Here is a 16181-nt window from a genome sequence, read left to right as displayed (position 1 = left end):
TGACCAGACTGGTCTGAAAAATATTTCATTTCCTTCTGCAACATCATGTTTGCAAATGCTGTACCCTCTATTTGAAATGATTTTATTTTTCAACTGATTAGTTCTTATTCATGCTTCAGATTTCAGCTTAAATGTCACCTTCTCAAAGTCTTTCCCAGATTCACCAATTTTAATTCGATTCTCCCACCCAATTATTCTTTTCATAGCATCTGTATTTATTTTTCACATCAGACAGGTGATGTGCTGATGTCATAACAAGGTTTGAGAGAGTCATCACATCCCACACGTAAGTGCAAAACCCCAATCATCACACTTATGAACTACAAAAGGATCTCATAGCACTTGTATTTTTATTTCTTTGTAGTGTTGTTTTTTCTTTCCCTCCAAATTATACCCACCACCTAGGGAAGTTCCTGGCATGACATTAGCATTCAGAAATGTTTATTAAATGAATTAATATTATTGCAATCTTGGGGTATTTGACACCATATTTTGCAATAAGTAAAAGCTCAATGAGGATTTGTTAAACCATTTAACAATTTTCCGAGATAAATTATTACCTTAGCTTTTCCTAGCCAAATTCAAGATCATTTTCTTGATCTTCATTGTAAGAGTAAGAAAAACAAGGCTAGATCTTTGGATGTTAAAGGATGAACCTAATGAGAGGGTAACTTTGGCAGTATGTCAACATAATGCAAAATCTGCTCCTTAGTTTTGTAGGTTTAAAAACTCAAATTGATCAATGTACTCCATAATATTAACACTCTAGGAGAGGTAATTCAATCCAATAAAATTCATTAGAGAAAGAGTTATCAACCCCAATACAAAATAGTTAAGTCATAGTGGAAGAAAGTTTGGAATTCCAGTAACTGTAAAATTTTGTCCATAATTAGGAATAGTAATTTTATGAAATGTCCTACATAACAGACTCTAAAAATAGATTCTTATTCCATAAAAAGGACATTTCTATTTAATTCAATATAAATATCCGACAGAATGGAAATGAACTGTGTTAGAAAAATGTTTATGGTTACTTGATAAAGTGACTTTTCCTATTGGACAGTTCTAAATAAACCCTGACAAATTCTTACGAAACCCTTCTTTCCTCCATTGTTGACAGAAAAATTATTACATCATTTGTTTCATACCTGATATTTCCAAGATTACATCTTTTAAAAAAAAACCCCACGCTTTTATGGTAGTTGTTTCTTGATTATCTTAGAAAAGGTGCTGCTGAGGACTTCCACTTCCAGGAATGCTGGACTGGGTAATTCAGACAAACTCTCCTGCTGTTTGCAGTGTAGAGCCAAAAAGATAGTGAAGAATTTGGCAGGCACTAAGGACACAGGCCTGGATCAAGGTGAGGATAGGTCTGGTGTGTTGTGTCCAACATTTGAGGCCAGTCACTTTTCCTCTGGAGACATTTGTCTGTTCCAAAATGGGTGGCTGAGATGCTGAGAGGCTGAGTGGTACTTCTGACAGCTTAAGAGAACAAGGAGAACAGGCATCAGAGTTCAGGGTCCACCAATTAATGTGCTCTAGTGAGCCACACTCACTGCAGGTTGGGACCTCAGAGAGCTGCACCATAGGAGTGAGCATGAACTCTTCCAACACTAGCGTGGGGACTAGCTGTGTTGGACTTATAAGTTATGGTGATGTCTATACACTCAATGAGATAGGTAAGGGTTATTGGGAATAATTTTGTCTACATTTTGTACTTAACTTCGGTATTGATTTCAAACCTGACTCCTGAGTCAGCAGCAACTCCAAACAACTCCAGATTAATAGCTTTTCGGCTTATTGCAATGATTCAACAGGGCCATCTTTAGGGTTTTAGAACATGGCCAAGTCATTATGACATCTGCTCCAATACCTCAAGATTCACTAATGAAGTCCTCCAAGTGAATACAGAGAAATGCCACAGGAATAAGATCAGAAAACTTCACTTCGTGTATGGAAGGAATTCTAGGAGGTCAGAAGGGCAGAGAAGTTAAAAGAGTGGCAGCTACTAAAGCAAAGAGAGAGAAGGCTATTCATTCTTTGAGAGCTATTAATAGTTTCTTAGGAATTCTTGAATTCATTTTATGAGGAAATCATAAAAGTTTCAGTGGGCTTAGGGGAATATGTTTGTGTCTTGTTTTCGTCTGGTAAATATCCTCAAAATTTATAAACAAAATAGAGACAAAGACAATCCAAGTCAAAACAAAATAGAAAATATATTTGAAATGCCTGCTTTTCTGTTCTTGAATGTCTCATTCAGGCTTAGAGATATAAGATAAGCATAGATACTTACCATCCAGTAAGTATACACTTTGCCAAATACATGTCCTGCTTTGTAGCCTTCACCACATAACTAAGAGCACAAGCCACTCTTTTTCTAAGCTCTAATGGGATGGTAAAGAGGACAGAAAAAAACTACGTTTTACTTTTTGTAGTTATAACTAGCATTTAAAACAGATTTTTTTTTTTTTTTTTTTTTTGAGACAAGAGTCTCGCTCTGTCGCCTAGGCTGGAGTACAGTGGTGCTATCTTGGCTCACTGCAAGCTCCGCCTCCCAGGTTCACGCCATTCTCCTGCCTCAACCTCCCAAGTAGCTGGGACTACAGGCGCCCGCCACCACGCCCAGCTAATTTTTTGTATTTTTAGTAGAGACAGGGTTTCACCGTGTTAGCCAGGATGGTCTCGATCTCCTGACCTCGTGATCCACCCTGCCTCGGCCTCCCAAAGAGCTGGGATTACAGGCGTAAGCCACCGCGCCTGGCCAGATTTTTTTTTTTTTTAATTATACTTTTAAGTTCTGGGATACATGTGCAGAACGTGCAGTTTTGTTACATAGGTATACATGTGCCATGGTGGTTTGCTGCACCCATCAACCCGTCATCTACATTAGGTATTTCTCCTAATGCTATCCCTCCTCTTACACCCCACCCCACTGACAGGCCCCAATGTGTGATGTTCCCTTCCCTGTGCCCATATGTTCTCATTGTTCAACTCCCACTTATGAGTGAGAACATGCAGTGTTTGGTTTTCTGTTCCTGTGTTAGTTTGCTGAGAATGATGGTTTCCAGCTTCATCCATGTCCCTGCAAAGGACGTGAACTCATTCTTTTCTATGGCTGCATAGTATTCCATGGTGTATATGTGCCACATTTCTTTATCCAATCTATCATTGATGGGCGTTTGGGTTGGTTCCAAGTCTTTGCTATTGTGAACAGTGCTGCAATAAACATATGTGTGCATGTGTCTTTATTGCAGAATGATTTAAATCCTTTTGGTATATACTCAGTAATGGGATTGTTGGGTCAAATGGTATTTCTAGTTCTAGATCCTTGAGGAATCGCCACACTGTCTTCCATAATGGTTGAACTAATTTACACTCCCACCAACAGTGTAACACGTGCCTATTTCTCCACATTCTCTCTAGCATCCGTAAAACAGATTTTAAGATGATAGGGACCTAATGACTTCTAGCACTATTTCTCATGCAAAAGACTACCTCCATTACTAATGTATTTTGATAGCTTTCATTTTCATTCTTGTTAGGTTTTTAATGTAAGTTTACTTTGCAACAATATCTATCCTTTTTTAGTCTGAGTTCTTTCCTCTAGGGCCTCAGAGAATAAATCTAATTCATCTTTTATACATGTCCCAAAATTTGAAGTTAGCTAACATGTCAATCTCTTCTTTTCCCCCTCATTTCTTCAGCCTCCACGACGGCCATCAAACCTGTTTTTCACCACATTTTACAGGTAAAACCCACATCCAAACCTCCAATGCAACATGACCAACATTAAGACTATTGCGGCCAGGCGCAGTGGCTCACGTCTGTAATTCCAGCACTTGGGGAGGCTGAGGCAGGCGGTTCACGAGGTCAGGAGATCAAGACCATCCTGGCTAACGTGGTGAAACCCCATTCCTACTAAAAATACAAAAAATTAGCTGGGCGTGGTGGTGGGCGCCTGTAGTCCCAGCTACTTGGGAGGCTGAGGCCAGAGAATGGTGTGAACCCGGCAGGCGGAGCTTGCAGTGAGCCGAGATCACCCCACTACGCTGCAGCCTGGGCGACACAGCAACACTCTGTCTCAAAAAAAAAAAAAAAAAAAAAAAGACTATTGCTTCCTTTTTCCTGCTCTTTCAAGTATTAAAATGCAGCTATTTTTGCAACCTAAGCCATAGTACTCTATTCGGATCAGAATTAGAATTAAGTACCATTGCTTCATCTTTTGTCAAACCAACTATAAAGCCAGGTTTTCCCTCATGCTGAACTCACATAATGGATTGTTTAGAATTCAAGGGCAGGACTTCACATTTAGGAATATTCAACGTTAGGATTTTTTGGCTTGTTGAGATTTTTGAATTGTCATTCATTGTTCTACAAATCTTCTCTGGATTTACATTATCTGTAAACTTAATAACTGTAAGTGGTGAGTGAAAATGAATTGCATGAGGCTAAGGACATAAAACTGGTATAAGCCATAAGAGATCTCTCACAAGTTGATTAATGGTTCATTTAAACCACCATGGTGATAGCCACGATTCCCAAACTTTTTTTTTTTTTTTTTTTTTTTTTTAATCATGCATCAGAATCGCCTGGTGGGCTTACTAAAATTGATTGTTGGGTCTCATCAATTTCTGATGTCCTTCTGAGCACTTGCATTTCTAACAAGTTCCCAGGTAATGTGATGACCAACTTTGGGAAGCATTGCTTTATGGGCACAATTAATTATTCAATAAGCTTCCATCACACAACCCAACCGATTCTTTATGAACCTTGTAATGTGAAGTTTGGCTTGACTTATTCTTATGTTGGATGTACGCTGACCCACAGAGATATATTTTATGCTGCTGTACAAACTGATTAGATATTATTATACTTCCACGTCCATAATTTTAAAGCTTTCAATGAGAAAGAATGGGTTAAACAGTTTAGTTTAGTTAGGGAATCTGAACTCTGGCCAATTGTAATAGCCACAGGGTTGCTTCAAATACATGTTTAAATGTTGACATTGCCAAAGATGAAATTAAACCCTCCTATAGTGATGTTGCTGTTTTCAAACAGATCTAAGTTCACAAAGATTGCAGTCTATTAGAAAATAAATATTAAGCCTTTCCACACTGACAACTTGTCAGCAACAAATATTGAATTACAACTTGTAGGATTGGATTTAGAAAAAAATTTAGTCAATGAATGGGAATTTCAACCTTTCGTTGTTAAGGAGAAATACCTTAGTTTCTCCTGTCTCATTCACTGAGTCCGCCTAAAGGGTGATATTTGGCAGATTTTGGTACCTTAGTTAAAGATTCGGTAAGCTTTTGATAATATGTATATTGAGTAAAATAGCCGTTCAGTGGCCATATCTGCCCTGATCCCAAAATATACTCAAACAACGTTTTCACTTCATTTATTCCTTTGAAACAAGTCACTTAATACAGCATTTAGATATTTAAAGTCATACACCTCATAAATAAAATCAATGCATCTTAATGACAATGGCAAAATCACATAAGAGTTGTAGAAAATGAAGTTAGACATCTTCCAGGTAGCAGCAGTGCATTACTTCAAAAAATGCTGGCAAGTAGGCAAAACATTTTTAAAACAAGAAAACACTGTCCATCTGCATTAAGAAAAAATATTTTCTTATGCTGTTTTGCCCATCCCTACTTTTTCAAGTCACATTCTAAAGCTCTAATTTGACGGTCTTTACTTGTGGTTTTCTTTTTGTGTTAGGAACCTCTGTCTCTACTGCATTAATACAGAAACTATAGGAATATTGTTGTTCTCTAACCCTTTTCACAAGCTATTCATATTCATTCTGTATTTAGGCTGAATTCAAATTTTTTTCAAGGAAAAATACTATTCTGCTAAGTACATATTTCCTGTAAACAGCTGGAGTCCTGAATGGCACCAATGTGACTGGAAAACTGACAAAAATTAGGTCCCCTGGTCCTTTAAGTAACTTACGGGCTAATTACATAGCCTATACCAGTTTATAAAGTAGACTCATGTAATTATAATAGAAATTCTGAGCCTAAGATGATCCTTTCTGTTTACCTACAACTTAATCAAATTATATCTTCACCATTCCTAAACTCCTATATGTTGGTTAGTACTTTTAAAAACATATGTATAAAAGGGCATCATGGCAAAATGCTTATAATTCATGGTTTCATACTTTAATGATAAGCTTTTTCACCTATGGCCATGCTACATTCTATGACAAGAAATGGGGAAGAAGGGTTGAGTTGACACAAAGGCATTGCTTTAAAAATGTTTGGAAAAGCGTAATTCATGACTAGGAATGCATCTATTTGACAATCTCTTCTTTATCAGTGGTACTTTGTCCTCTTGGCCCTTTTCTCCCTTCACTCTACCATGAGGGGGTTACCAACCTCCTTTAAATGTGTATGAATCAAGACCTAAATCAGCACCCTACAATTCAACATCAATAATAATTTTAAGTCAAATATTCAAAGCACTGTAAGCAAAATGCTAGATAATTTTGAGAAAAATAAACACTCTCCCACAACCAGGGACACTTAATATTCTTTTTATGTGGAATGAAATGTGCTGAAATACTGTAACATAAGAAAACAGCTTTAGTTAATAAACTAGCTTATTCAAATCAAGTGTTTCACTTTGGACTTAAAATGATGCCACTTGTATAAGACACGTTTAAGGCCTCTGACTCAAAAATCAGCTTCCTTATAAGTCTGCTTGGAAACAAGTTTTAAGGATCAAATCTTTTAGAAATTATCAGTCATCTCTGCACTACAAGGACAAATTTGAATACTGCATTGTATAATAATACAAGATATTCACATTATAATAATAAGTAACATTTTTAATGCTAGGGCACAGACCATGCTCCTAATAGTTACTGAAATTGAGTTCTACTGTTATCAAAACACCAGAATGTTGTGCCAATAGATACACTCTACACTGATGGCAATCTTTGATTAAGAAGAGCTGATGGTTAGTAGCTCAAGAATTGTACTTTAATGTCCTTAATTAGATCCCTAGAGGGCCAACATGTAAACTTTTATTCCATATATATGTTTTAAAGTGCTGCAAACAAATGTGTCTCCACACATGAAAGAACATAATTCTTAGTATGTTTAGGAAGGCCACCTGATTTGTCAAAAAAAAAAAAAAAATCACTGTTGCTTAATCTTGCATACTTCCCATTCCATTTTTTTTCCCAAAAAGATGTAAGAAAACTATGTTTAGCTTAGGGCAACTTGCAACACCCACGTTTTAATCCCTCCACAGAAGGAATAAACTAGAGAAGCAAGTTAGGCATGGGCATTTAGGGACACAGACAAATTAGATAGATAACATAATGTTAGTTAATTCCTCATTATTATTTTGCTGGGACTTCATGGAATAATCAAGCGGCATGACTACATTAGTTGTTAAAAACAGGGTCAAACTGACCAGCAGTCAAGCGTCAAGGGTACCACTTGACTATGCTAATTTCATGGGAAACAATGAAGAAATCAACCATGAACCATTAGCAAAAGATGGAACACACTAATGTCTTCACTTGGCTAATACATCACAAAATTTCCAGGTATGTTAAATTTTAGCTTCTGAAATCACTTTATTCAGGAGTGAATCTTCATAGTACTACACCTGACCTTTAATCCAAAGACGAGTAAGAGAAAGGAAGAAGGGTGGGGTGGGAAAGTGAGGTCTTTATTCACTTTGCCACTAATATAAACTGTCATTTTAATTTTTAAAAAAATTCCTCTATGGCAGGCAAAAACTCAATGAATAGGAAAGATTTCATTCTGCTCTAGTACAAAACTTAAGACATTTAATCCTCCTGAAAGTTGTAAGTCCATAGATTTTCAAAATTCCCAAGATGAGAATTTACTCCCTTTAATAACTAATTCCAAGAGTTTAATAAGCACAGTAAAAAATGAAAAAACAAACAAACAAAAAGCAAACCCCTGTAAATTCTGTGAGGCTTAAAAGCTTGAGTTTAGAATGAGCAAAGGTTTAGGTTTTTAATCCTCAATAATTAAATCAGATGGTCCACAAATAAAGCTTCACCTTGAATTTTCCAGGATCAGAACACTAAAGTACTAGTGCTAAATTTCAGCAGACTAAAGAGTCATTTTTGAAAGGAATTTGACAGAGTATCAGTGTCCAACCGGTAAATGGACAACCTAGATAACAGATAAAATAGAATGAAATAAGATCCCCTGAATAAGTACTTGACACTTAATATGTAAACAAAGCCCTTACAATGAAGGGGTTTAATTCTGTAAAATATCAGTGTTCTATTCCTTTCCATTTGTTAAATTTACCCACTGTAGAAAATATATACTGAATTTTAAAGTGACAGAAACTTATGTTGGAACATATCAAACCATATGACAGAAACATATCAAAACATGCCTGGCACAGTATAAATTACTCAATAAATATTTGTTGCATGAATAAACTTCTAGATCTAAAGCTGTAGTAAGCAAATGTCAACTCTGTGTCCTGAAGTAGCAAAGAAAGGAAGGCAGGCTTTCTGAGTAATGATGCATAAAGCTCAATTTGATAATTGTTATCTAGTGGTATATTCTTAATTTACAGTTTTAAATTTAGTATTTTCTGGGAGAAGTAAAAAAGATACAAAACTAAAACCATCCAGATCAGATGAGAGTCAGGTGTGGAGAGATTTTCAATCCCATTAATTTGAACACATTATGATTGCCAAACATTAAGTATCATAAGCTCATCAGTGCTATTTTTAAGGCTCAGTAAAATAGAAAACTAAACACTTTTAAGTTATGCTGACCATAACAGCTTATATTGTCTAAAATAACTATGCACACAAAAGGTACTCAAGAAATGTCATCTGACGATTTCAAACAAACTTTGTGAATTGTTCCTTAAAAGTTCTTTTCTCTTATATTGTTCAAATGTTCCTTAATTTTATATGGCCACCTTCACCAAGTGAAACTGCTAAAAATAAATGTCAATTTTAAAACATTTGCTAGGAAGATATGCTGAAAAAGATCCAAGTGCTTTAAAGTATACCACTGAATTTCTAAGTGAGATACTTAATAAAAAATGAGACCAAAATAACAAAACTTCACAACATTAAGCCTCTTCACATTATGTGAGATAATACATAACAAATTATAATTTAGCATCCCTGATCAGAATAATTAAGAAAAGAGGTAGAAAACTTTTATCTGGAAGATCTTGTAGTGAAGCTAAGTTTTAGAGGGTGTGCCTTGCGGATTAGTCCACTAAGCAAATGGCTACACATCTAGTACTAGGAAGAAGCAGAATTCTGAGAAAGCTGCATAAGGCAAGGATTTACAATTTTTTCTATTTTGGAAGTGAAACTAGCTCGTTCAACAGTATTACTCCAATTACTTTAAAACTTCAAAAATCCAAGTAAAAGATTGCAGATAAGCAAAGTGCTAATTTGCAGAAATGTGAAATTATTTAAAATAACTTTAGTGGAGGGATAAGGCTAGCACAAAAGCAAACACTCTTTAGGTGTGCAAAAAATCTTACAAAAACCAACCCAAAGCAGAGCATTATTACTTGAAAAAAAATTTTTGGAGGAAGTGCTCTTAACAAAAAGCTGAGAAAATTAAATCCCCCCGATAAACTTTACGCAAATGAAGAAAAAACTGAGGACTCGAATTTCAAGGAATTTCAATTAAAAAAGTACCCTGCTTAACTTTAAAATGTTATCCGATGTGACAAAGACCAATACATGAATTGCATTAAAACACGAGGCCAACGGTCTTTTAAAGCTTCAGGAAGCTGCTCAGGCACCTTTTCCCTCATACATTCTACGTTTTATATGCTAGAGATCTTAAACAGGGCACAATCAGTTCCTGTTTTGTGATAACATTCTCAAGGATGAGACTCATCCCTGTAAAAATTGCTTGTGATGTACTTATCAGTGGTTAAGCACACATTTATAATGTCTACCAAATTGCAATATAAAATCAGTTTGGACAATTCTGAGTATTTTCATTTGATGAATCAATTCATAATTTAGAAACTTAACTCATTCAGTTTTTAAAAAGACTCAGTTACTGGAGACACTGTGGTAAATGTCCAGTGGACTCACAGGAGGCCTTCCACATTACCCAAAATGTGATGCTTTCTTCTTCAAGTTAAAGCTGCTGGGTGCTAGTTTATAATACTCAATCTCAATCGTATGCCCAGTGGACTCACAGGAGGCCTTCCACATTACCCAAAATGTGATGCTTTCTTCTACAAGTTAAAGCTGCTGGGTGCTAATTTATAATACTCAATCTCAACCTTCAGGTCAGTGTCAGTAGGTGGCAAGGATCACCTATTCTGTCACTCCAGCAGAAAGAGGCATGTATGTACAGTTTACCACTGTAGACACACATCTGTAAACTTGCACACTAATTTTAATCTTAACAAGGAATTTCAGTGTCTTAGTGGTTTTAAGTTAAAAGGATGGTTCAAGCATTGTATCCTTTGTTCTTTAGGGTTACGATAGCTTATTGGAAAACCCAGAGCCTTCTGGATGTGTGAGGTAGTAGGCTTCAACCCTCATTCATGCATAGGTCACACTTCTCCAAAGTTGGTATGGCCTGTCTCCTTGGCATGTTCCCTTGCTTCCGCTTGTCCAGTTAATCCTTTCTGACATACCATGCATCTCAGGGTGAAGCGGTTGACATCAGTAAACTGTCTCCTTCTTCTAGCTTCATCTGCTAATTCCAGTGCTTGTACAAGAACAATATCATCATTAGAGGAGAAAATGGTCAGAGGAGGTGTATCTGGATCAGGGAAGTTACGTTGAAGTGGATCATAGTGGATGCCATCATAAATAAGCAGAACCCTTTTGGTATATCCTGCATCTTCCCCAAAACGATCAATTCTTACTGTCTGTGTATCCACTACACATATTTCACATTGGTAAAACTTGGACAAAATCGATATCTCTATTGCTCCTCCCCAAGTGTCATCCCTTTTGATCCAGTCACAGTACTCTTGATTTGTTTTTCCCAGTATTGCCTCACTATAGAAGTCTGGATCGCTTGCTACAATTTGTGCTATGAGGCGTCTCATCTCAGGGGCACAAGCTGGATTCAAGACTCCTCCTTCGACGACATAGTACACACTGGTAAAGAGGCAAGAGTTGTCTGCTGGGACCACGGTTCTGGTAAGGACAGGCAAAGTTTCCCTGACGTAACTAGAAGCACCACGTTTAGTAAATGCAGGTGAACTTCTGGGGCTGGTTTGGTCTTCTTCAATGATCAGCATGTCACCTGTTAAAAATAAAACAAATCCAGATCTGCAAAGAAATTACAGAAGAAACCGAGTGTTCTCTAGCCAAGTCTGTAAATTACAAACCGAAGGAGTTAAAGCATAAAGTGGGGTTACTAAGGAGAATACAGTTTTGCAAGTAAGTTACCAGTAACAATCTTTGTTCACTGAATTTTCATAAAGATGAAAAAAGAACAAAAAACACTTGAGGTTGCATCCCAATTTAGTGAAGGGGTCTGGAGTAAACAACTTCAAGCTTACCTAAAAAGATACATTTCAAAAACAAAATTTCCTTTCCTTATACAGTATTTTACAGAAGGTGCTCACTACAGAGTAGGCCGCTAGGGGGTTCTCCTTCTCCGGGAACTTATCTACTCTATTGAGTGTTTACAACATCCTTGATACAGCAACTGAAAGCTTTTAATTATAAACACTGATGTTCAAGTTTTGATATGGCACAGAAATAACTGCTGCTGGTTAGAAATTGAAAGAGCTTTCAGTGGGTGTTTTAAAAGCTAACTCGAAAATGAGTATGCCTGTCAAACGAAGTATCTACGAAGGGGACTGCAAAAATGAATCAAGAAAAAAAAAAATCCTGCACCCTTGAGATCTCATCGGTGATATAGGGAAAAAGAGACATAAGGACAGAGAAAATAGGCCCTACTTCTTTATATTTTTGTGGACGCCGAGGGAAAACAAAATGGGATAGTTTCAAAGCCGACCAGAAAGCGGAATGGGGAAGGGGGTCTTCAAGGCTTTGGGTTCCCTTTCAACCCTGTGTCAAGACAAGGAGTTGCTAGACACTTGCCCTGGCCCCCGTCAGAGCTCTCTGTTCTTTGATCTATCCTCGCCCCTGGCCTCAAAGCCCCCCCGCCGACCCACAGCCACCTTGCCTTGACTGGTGTTCTGTTCTCTCTCACGCCCCTCTCCATCCTCCCGGGACTTTCCCTGGCCCCAGCCCTGATTCCTTACCAGATTGGATGGGCAAGTCTTCCAGAATGGTATCCCCATTGCTGAGATCCAGGCACTCGGGAGGGTATCCGACGAGGATTCGCTGACCGCCGGGGGCGATCCCGGTGATGGCGGCAATTTGGCCCTGGAGTTCCCGCACCCGGGTCCGGCTGGACAGCCCCTGCAAAACATGGGTGCCGTCCTTGGCCTTGCAGCGGAGCCGCCACATCGTGTCGGTCCGGCTGCCCATAGGCCAGGCACCCGCGGGGCCAGCTTTGGTCCCGGCAGCCTGTTGGGAGACGCCGCCGGGGAAACCAGGCGCCGGGTGGACTCCAAAATGGCGACCTTTAGCGGGGCCAAACATCGCGAGAAGTTGCGAGTGGTTGCAGTTCTCGCGACGCTTCGGTGCGGCTTCTGCCTTAGTACCTTAGCAAGCGCGAACTCTTTTAAAGTGACAGCTGATTTTTCCCCCACCCTCAGAACGAAGATGTAAACCTCCGTATTCCTAAAGGACAACGGGTCTTGCTACCTATAGAGCGAGTGAGGTGCCCTCCGCGTGGGTAGCATATATGCTCAAGAAAAGAGGGCGGGGGAAGGAGTTCCTGAATGAAGGTCTGGAGATTGGAATGTGACCTTGCACTTAGTGAGGTCGGAAATTATTAAATTGGGGCTTCCACACTACACCCAGACTACACCAGGAGAAACAGAATCATAGTTCACAACGCAAACGAATGCCAGGAATGGTCAGTGAGTCAAAGGACCAGTCAAAAACAATCACAATTGTGACTAGACTCGTGGCTACATTAAACATTGACTCATTGGGGTTCCAGGGGCCGAAAGACTGGCCTTTCTGCCTCCCTGGGACTGTGCTTGAAAACGTCTATTTGCCACATCAGAAAGCACAGTATGAGGTCAGCATCTGGGCCCAGGGCGGCTGCCTCATTCAGGTGGTGGCAGTGTAAGGAGGAGTCATGTAACGCGTGTCATCAGATTCCAGTTCAGTTCCTGGGCATACAAATATGAAGACTTCATTCCTGCCTTCATTGTAACAAGTATTCACTGCAGTTGGGAGACAGGGTGGGGTGTGAGACACACAGCCACTGAATTTCAAAGCAACGTGATAATGCTAGATTATCTGTACCTTTTCAAACGTGTATGCCTAGAACCCAGGACTGTGCCTCGCAAATAAAAAGTGTTCAACAAATACTGGCTGAATGAATAAAGACAGAGTTGTATAGACATAGAGAGGGCAACTAGAGCACTCTGGGAGTTGTAAAAAGCCTTAAAGAGGAGATAACTGTTTGAACTTTTGGAAGAATTAGTTTAATTCCCAGGCGAAGGAGGAATAAAGACATCCCTGAATTTATATCTCTCTTTTCCAAGAAATCCATACTCATTGTTCTTTATCCAGCCGGGATCCAGACAGCAAGTCCCACTTGCCAAGAGTGGGTTTATCAAGCATCAAACGGGCCCGCTGGGGCAACTATGAAAAGTGTAGTTCACTTGGTGCAAACTCACCTCCACTGTAAAAGACTTTGCTTCTGAATAAATTATATGTAATGTTTCCATCTTTTCACATCTTTCATGACTCAATTTTTTTTTGCTGGTGCAATTTTCCTCCTTGGTTCTTCAAGACGACTACAACGGGTGATACAGTCTGGGTTAGGGGGTAGGTAGGAGGGAAGGTAGGAGTGGTTAGAAGTCCACCGGGGTGGCCGGGCGCAGTGGCTCACACCTGTTAATCCCAGCACTTTGGGAGGCCGAGGCGGGTGAATCACCCGAGGTCAGAAGTTCGAGACCAGCCTCATCAATATGGAGAAACCCCGTCTCTACTAAAAATACAAAATTAGCTGGGCGTGGTGGCGCATGCCTGTAATTCTAGATACTGGGAGGCAGGAGAACCGCTTGAACACGGGAGGCAAAAGTTGCGGTGCCAAGGTCGTGCCATTGCACTCCAGCCTGGGCAACAAGAGCAAAACTCCATCTCAAAAAACAAAAACAAAACCAAACCAAAACAAAAAAAAACTCCAGTGGGGTGTATGGGTGGGTCCAGGGAAGCTTCTGGTTCAACGATGAGAGTGATTGATTTTCTTAGGTTACAGCGTCTGACCTGTGGAGCCGGGTATGTATACACCCTAAGGCATAATTAGCTCAAGTGTTGTGGTAGTTTATTCTAGCAAAAACATCTTTAAAGCTTACGTTCCCATTTATGGATCTAATGAGGTTCTGCTGGGATTCAGGAATGAGAGCGTTAATCTTTGCAGCATTTTCTCGTCACCCGGCACACCCCCTCTCAAGACGCCTACCGAATAGTCTACTCTCGCGAGAGTCAGAAAAAAAGTCAAGCTTTTTATTAACACCGCCCCCAGCCCTATTAGTTACCAAGCAACAGTGCCACCAGGCTCTTCGGCGCCGGGAAACTCGGGAGCTTGTGATCTCTCTGGTTCCGACTTCCAGCCGCCTTCCCGAGCCAGTTAGGCGATTGCGACCCTGCCCCGCCCCCTGGGTCCTGCAGGCGCCCGATTGGTGGATGATTCTCTCCAGGTGAGGACCTACGCGCGAGGGGGCGGGGCCAGACGGGCTCACATGATTTGCCGGCGACTGTAGCGCCGGCCCCGGCCACAAGCTGTCGGCTCGATTCGGTCGCGTTACAGGGGAGGCGCCGGGGCCAAGGCAGGGAGGGATCTTAGGAGAGATCGTAGGGTGAGCCACAGCTGCGCAGCCCCGGGTAGGGTCTAGCGGGGCGGGATGTGGGGGCTGCGTGCCCCCGGATGAAGTGCGGGGCGAGGTGCTGGTCCCCAGGCATGGCAGGCAGCGCGGACGTTCTGGGACCGGGAGCCACAGCCTGTGTTTGGGTTGGAGGATTTGTGTGGACAGTAAAGGAATCGTGTAAGGCTCTTGAAGGCGCAGGATCTTCCGTCCTCACCAGCCCCCTGTTGTCTGAATTGGGGGCATGAGCTCAGGACTTTCCCACTCCAGTTTGAATCAGGGCTTACCCCTCTTCCTGAGGTGACCTTGGGGAAGTCATTTACCACCTCAGCGCTCCGGCGTTCTTTAGACTGAGTCCCGGGGGTAACTAGGGAGAGGGCGCGGAGCAGGGCTTGAGAATGCACTAGAGGAGAAATGACGACGTGCTAGGGCTGTCTTGCGGTCCAGTTACTGCTTTTCCTTCAGGGAATATGTTCGAGATTTTCCCACGTCCCTCACTTTTTTTCTTTTCTTTCTTTCTTTTTCATTTTTCCTTTTTTTTTTTTTTTTTTTTTTTGACAGTCTCGCTCTGTCGCTAGGCTGGAGTGCAGTGGCGCGATCTTGGCTCACTGCAACCTCCGCCTCCCGGGTTCAAGCGATTCTCCTGCCTCAGCCTCCCGAGTAGCTGGGACTACAGGCGCGCACCACCACGCCCGGCTAATTTTTGTATTTTTAGTAGAGACGGGGTTTCACCATGTTGGCCAGGATGGTCTCTATCTCTTGACCTCTTGATCCGCCCGCCTCAGCCTCCCCAAGTGTTGGAATTCCAGGAGTGAGCCACCGTGCCCGGCCTCACTGTTTGCAAAACTGAGTCCTACCGTTAGATTGGAGTTAATTTCCTGGTAATGAACTTCGTCTATACATAACCCACCCCACCCCAACTGCTGCCACTACTCTGCCCAGATTCTTAAAACTAGAATCTGAGGTCATGAAACCTTGAGCAGGACACTTAATTCGATGAATCTCAAATTTTCAATCTGTAAAATGAGAAGAAATAATGGTGGCAAAATCTGCCTAATTACAAGATTATTGTTAGGACTGAAGAAGATAACGTCTGTAAATATAGACTCGTAAGTCAGAAGATAAATGTAAGGTTCTAGTGCAACTCTTTTTATAGGTGAGGAAACAGAGGGCTAGAGAAGTAGCTGCTAACTGGGAGAAACAGGACTGAACTTGCCTCTTGGCCCAGGGTGTTTTTACTTATACCACACGGATCC

General features: G+C 40.6%; 2 protein-coding genes and 1 non-coding gene across 12 annotated transcripts in view; 1 reads left to right on the top strand and 2 right to left on the bottom strand.

The window, feature by feature from the left end:
• Positions 1-13800, bottom strand: part of YOD1 (YOD1 deubiquitinase) — a 33741-nt gene extending 19941 nt beyond the window's left edge. Inside the window, exons 1-3 of one of the 3 annotated variants that reach the window (XM_034945559.3) lie at positions 13735-13800; positions 12238-12397; positions 5387-11267 (exon numbers count right to left, since the gene is read on the bottom strand). In XM_034945559.3, the coding sequence (XP_034801450.1) occupies positions 10564-11267; positions 12238-12397; positions 13735-13785 (915 nt within the window). In that variant the 5' untranslated portion in view covers positions 13786-13800 and the 3' untranslated portion in view covers positions 5387-10563. Of the gene's footprint in view, positions 1-1148; positions 11268-12237 lie in introns of those variants that run through there. The other 2 variants (XM_055108804.3, XM_055108806.2) reach the window with 2 other exon arrangements.
• Positions 226-332, bottom strand: LOC112438702 (small nucleolar RNA U13). The gene has a single exon (XR_003027078.1). It is a non-coding gene; the product is annotated as a small nucleolar RNA U13 (small nucleolar RNA).
• Positions 13801-13882: 82 nt separating the features above from the next.
• PFKFB2 (6-phosphofructo-2-kinase/fructose-2,6-biphosphatase 2) overlaps positions 13883-16181 on the top strand; it is a 28658-nt gene continuing 26359 nt past the window's right edge. For 3 of the 8 annotated variants that reach the window (XM_034945577.3, XM_055108828.2, XM_034945583.2), the window contains exon 1: positions 14775-14919. The gene's annotated coding sequence lies outside the window, so the exon portion shown is untranslated. Of the gene's footprint in view, positions 15106-16181 lie in introns of all 8 variants that reach the window. The other 5 variants (XM_008976516.4, XM_055108831.2, XM_003822903.5 and 2 more) reach the window with 5 other exon arrangements.

This window comes from Pan paniscus, chromosome 1 (assembly GCF_029289425.2).
Source record: "Pan paniscus chromosome 1, NHGRI_mPanPan1-v2.0_pri, whole genome shotgun sequence".
Classification (NCBI taxonomy): Eukaryota; Metazoa; Chordata; class Mammalia; order Primates; family Hominidae; genus Pan; species Pan paniscus.
The sequence above is the reverse complement of the archived record's forward strand: the minus strand, read 5'-3'. Positions and strand labels throughout refer to the sequence as shown.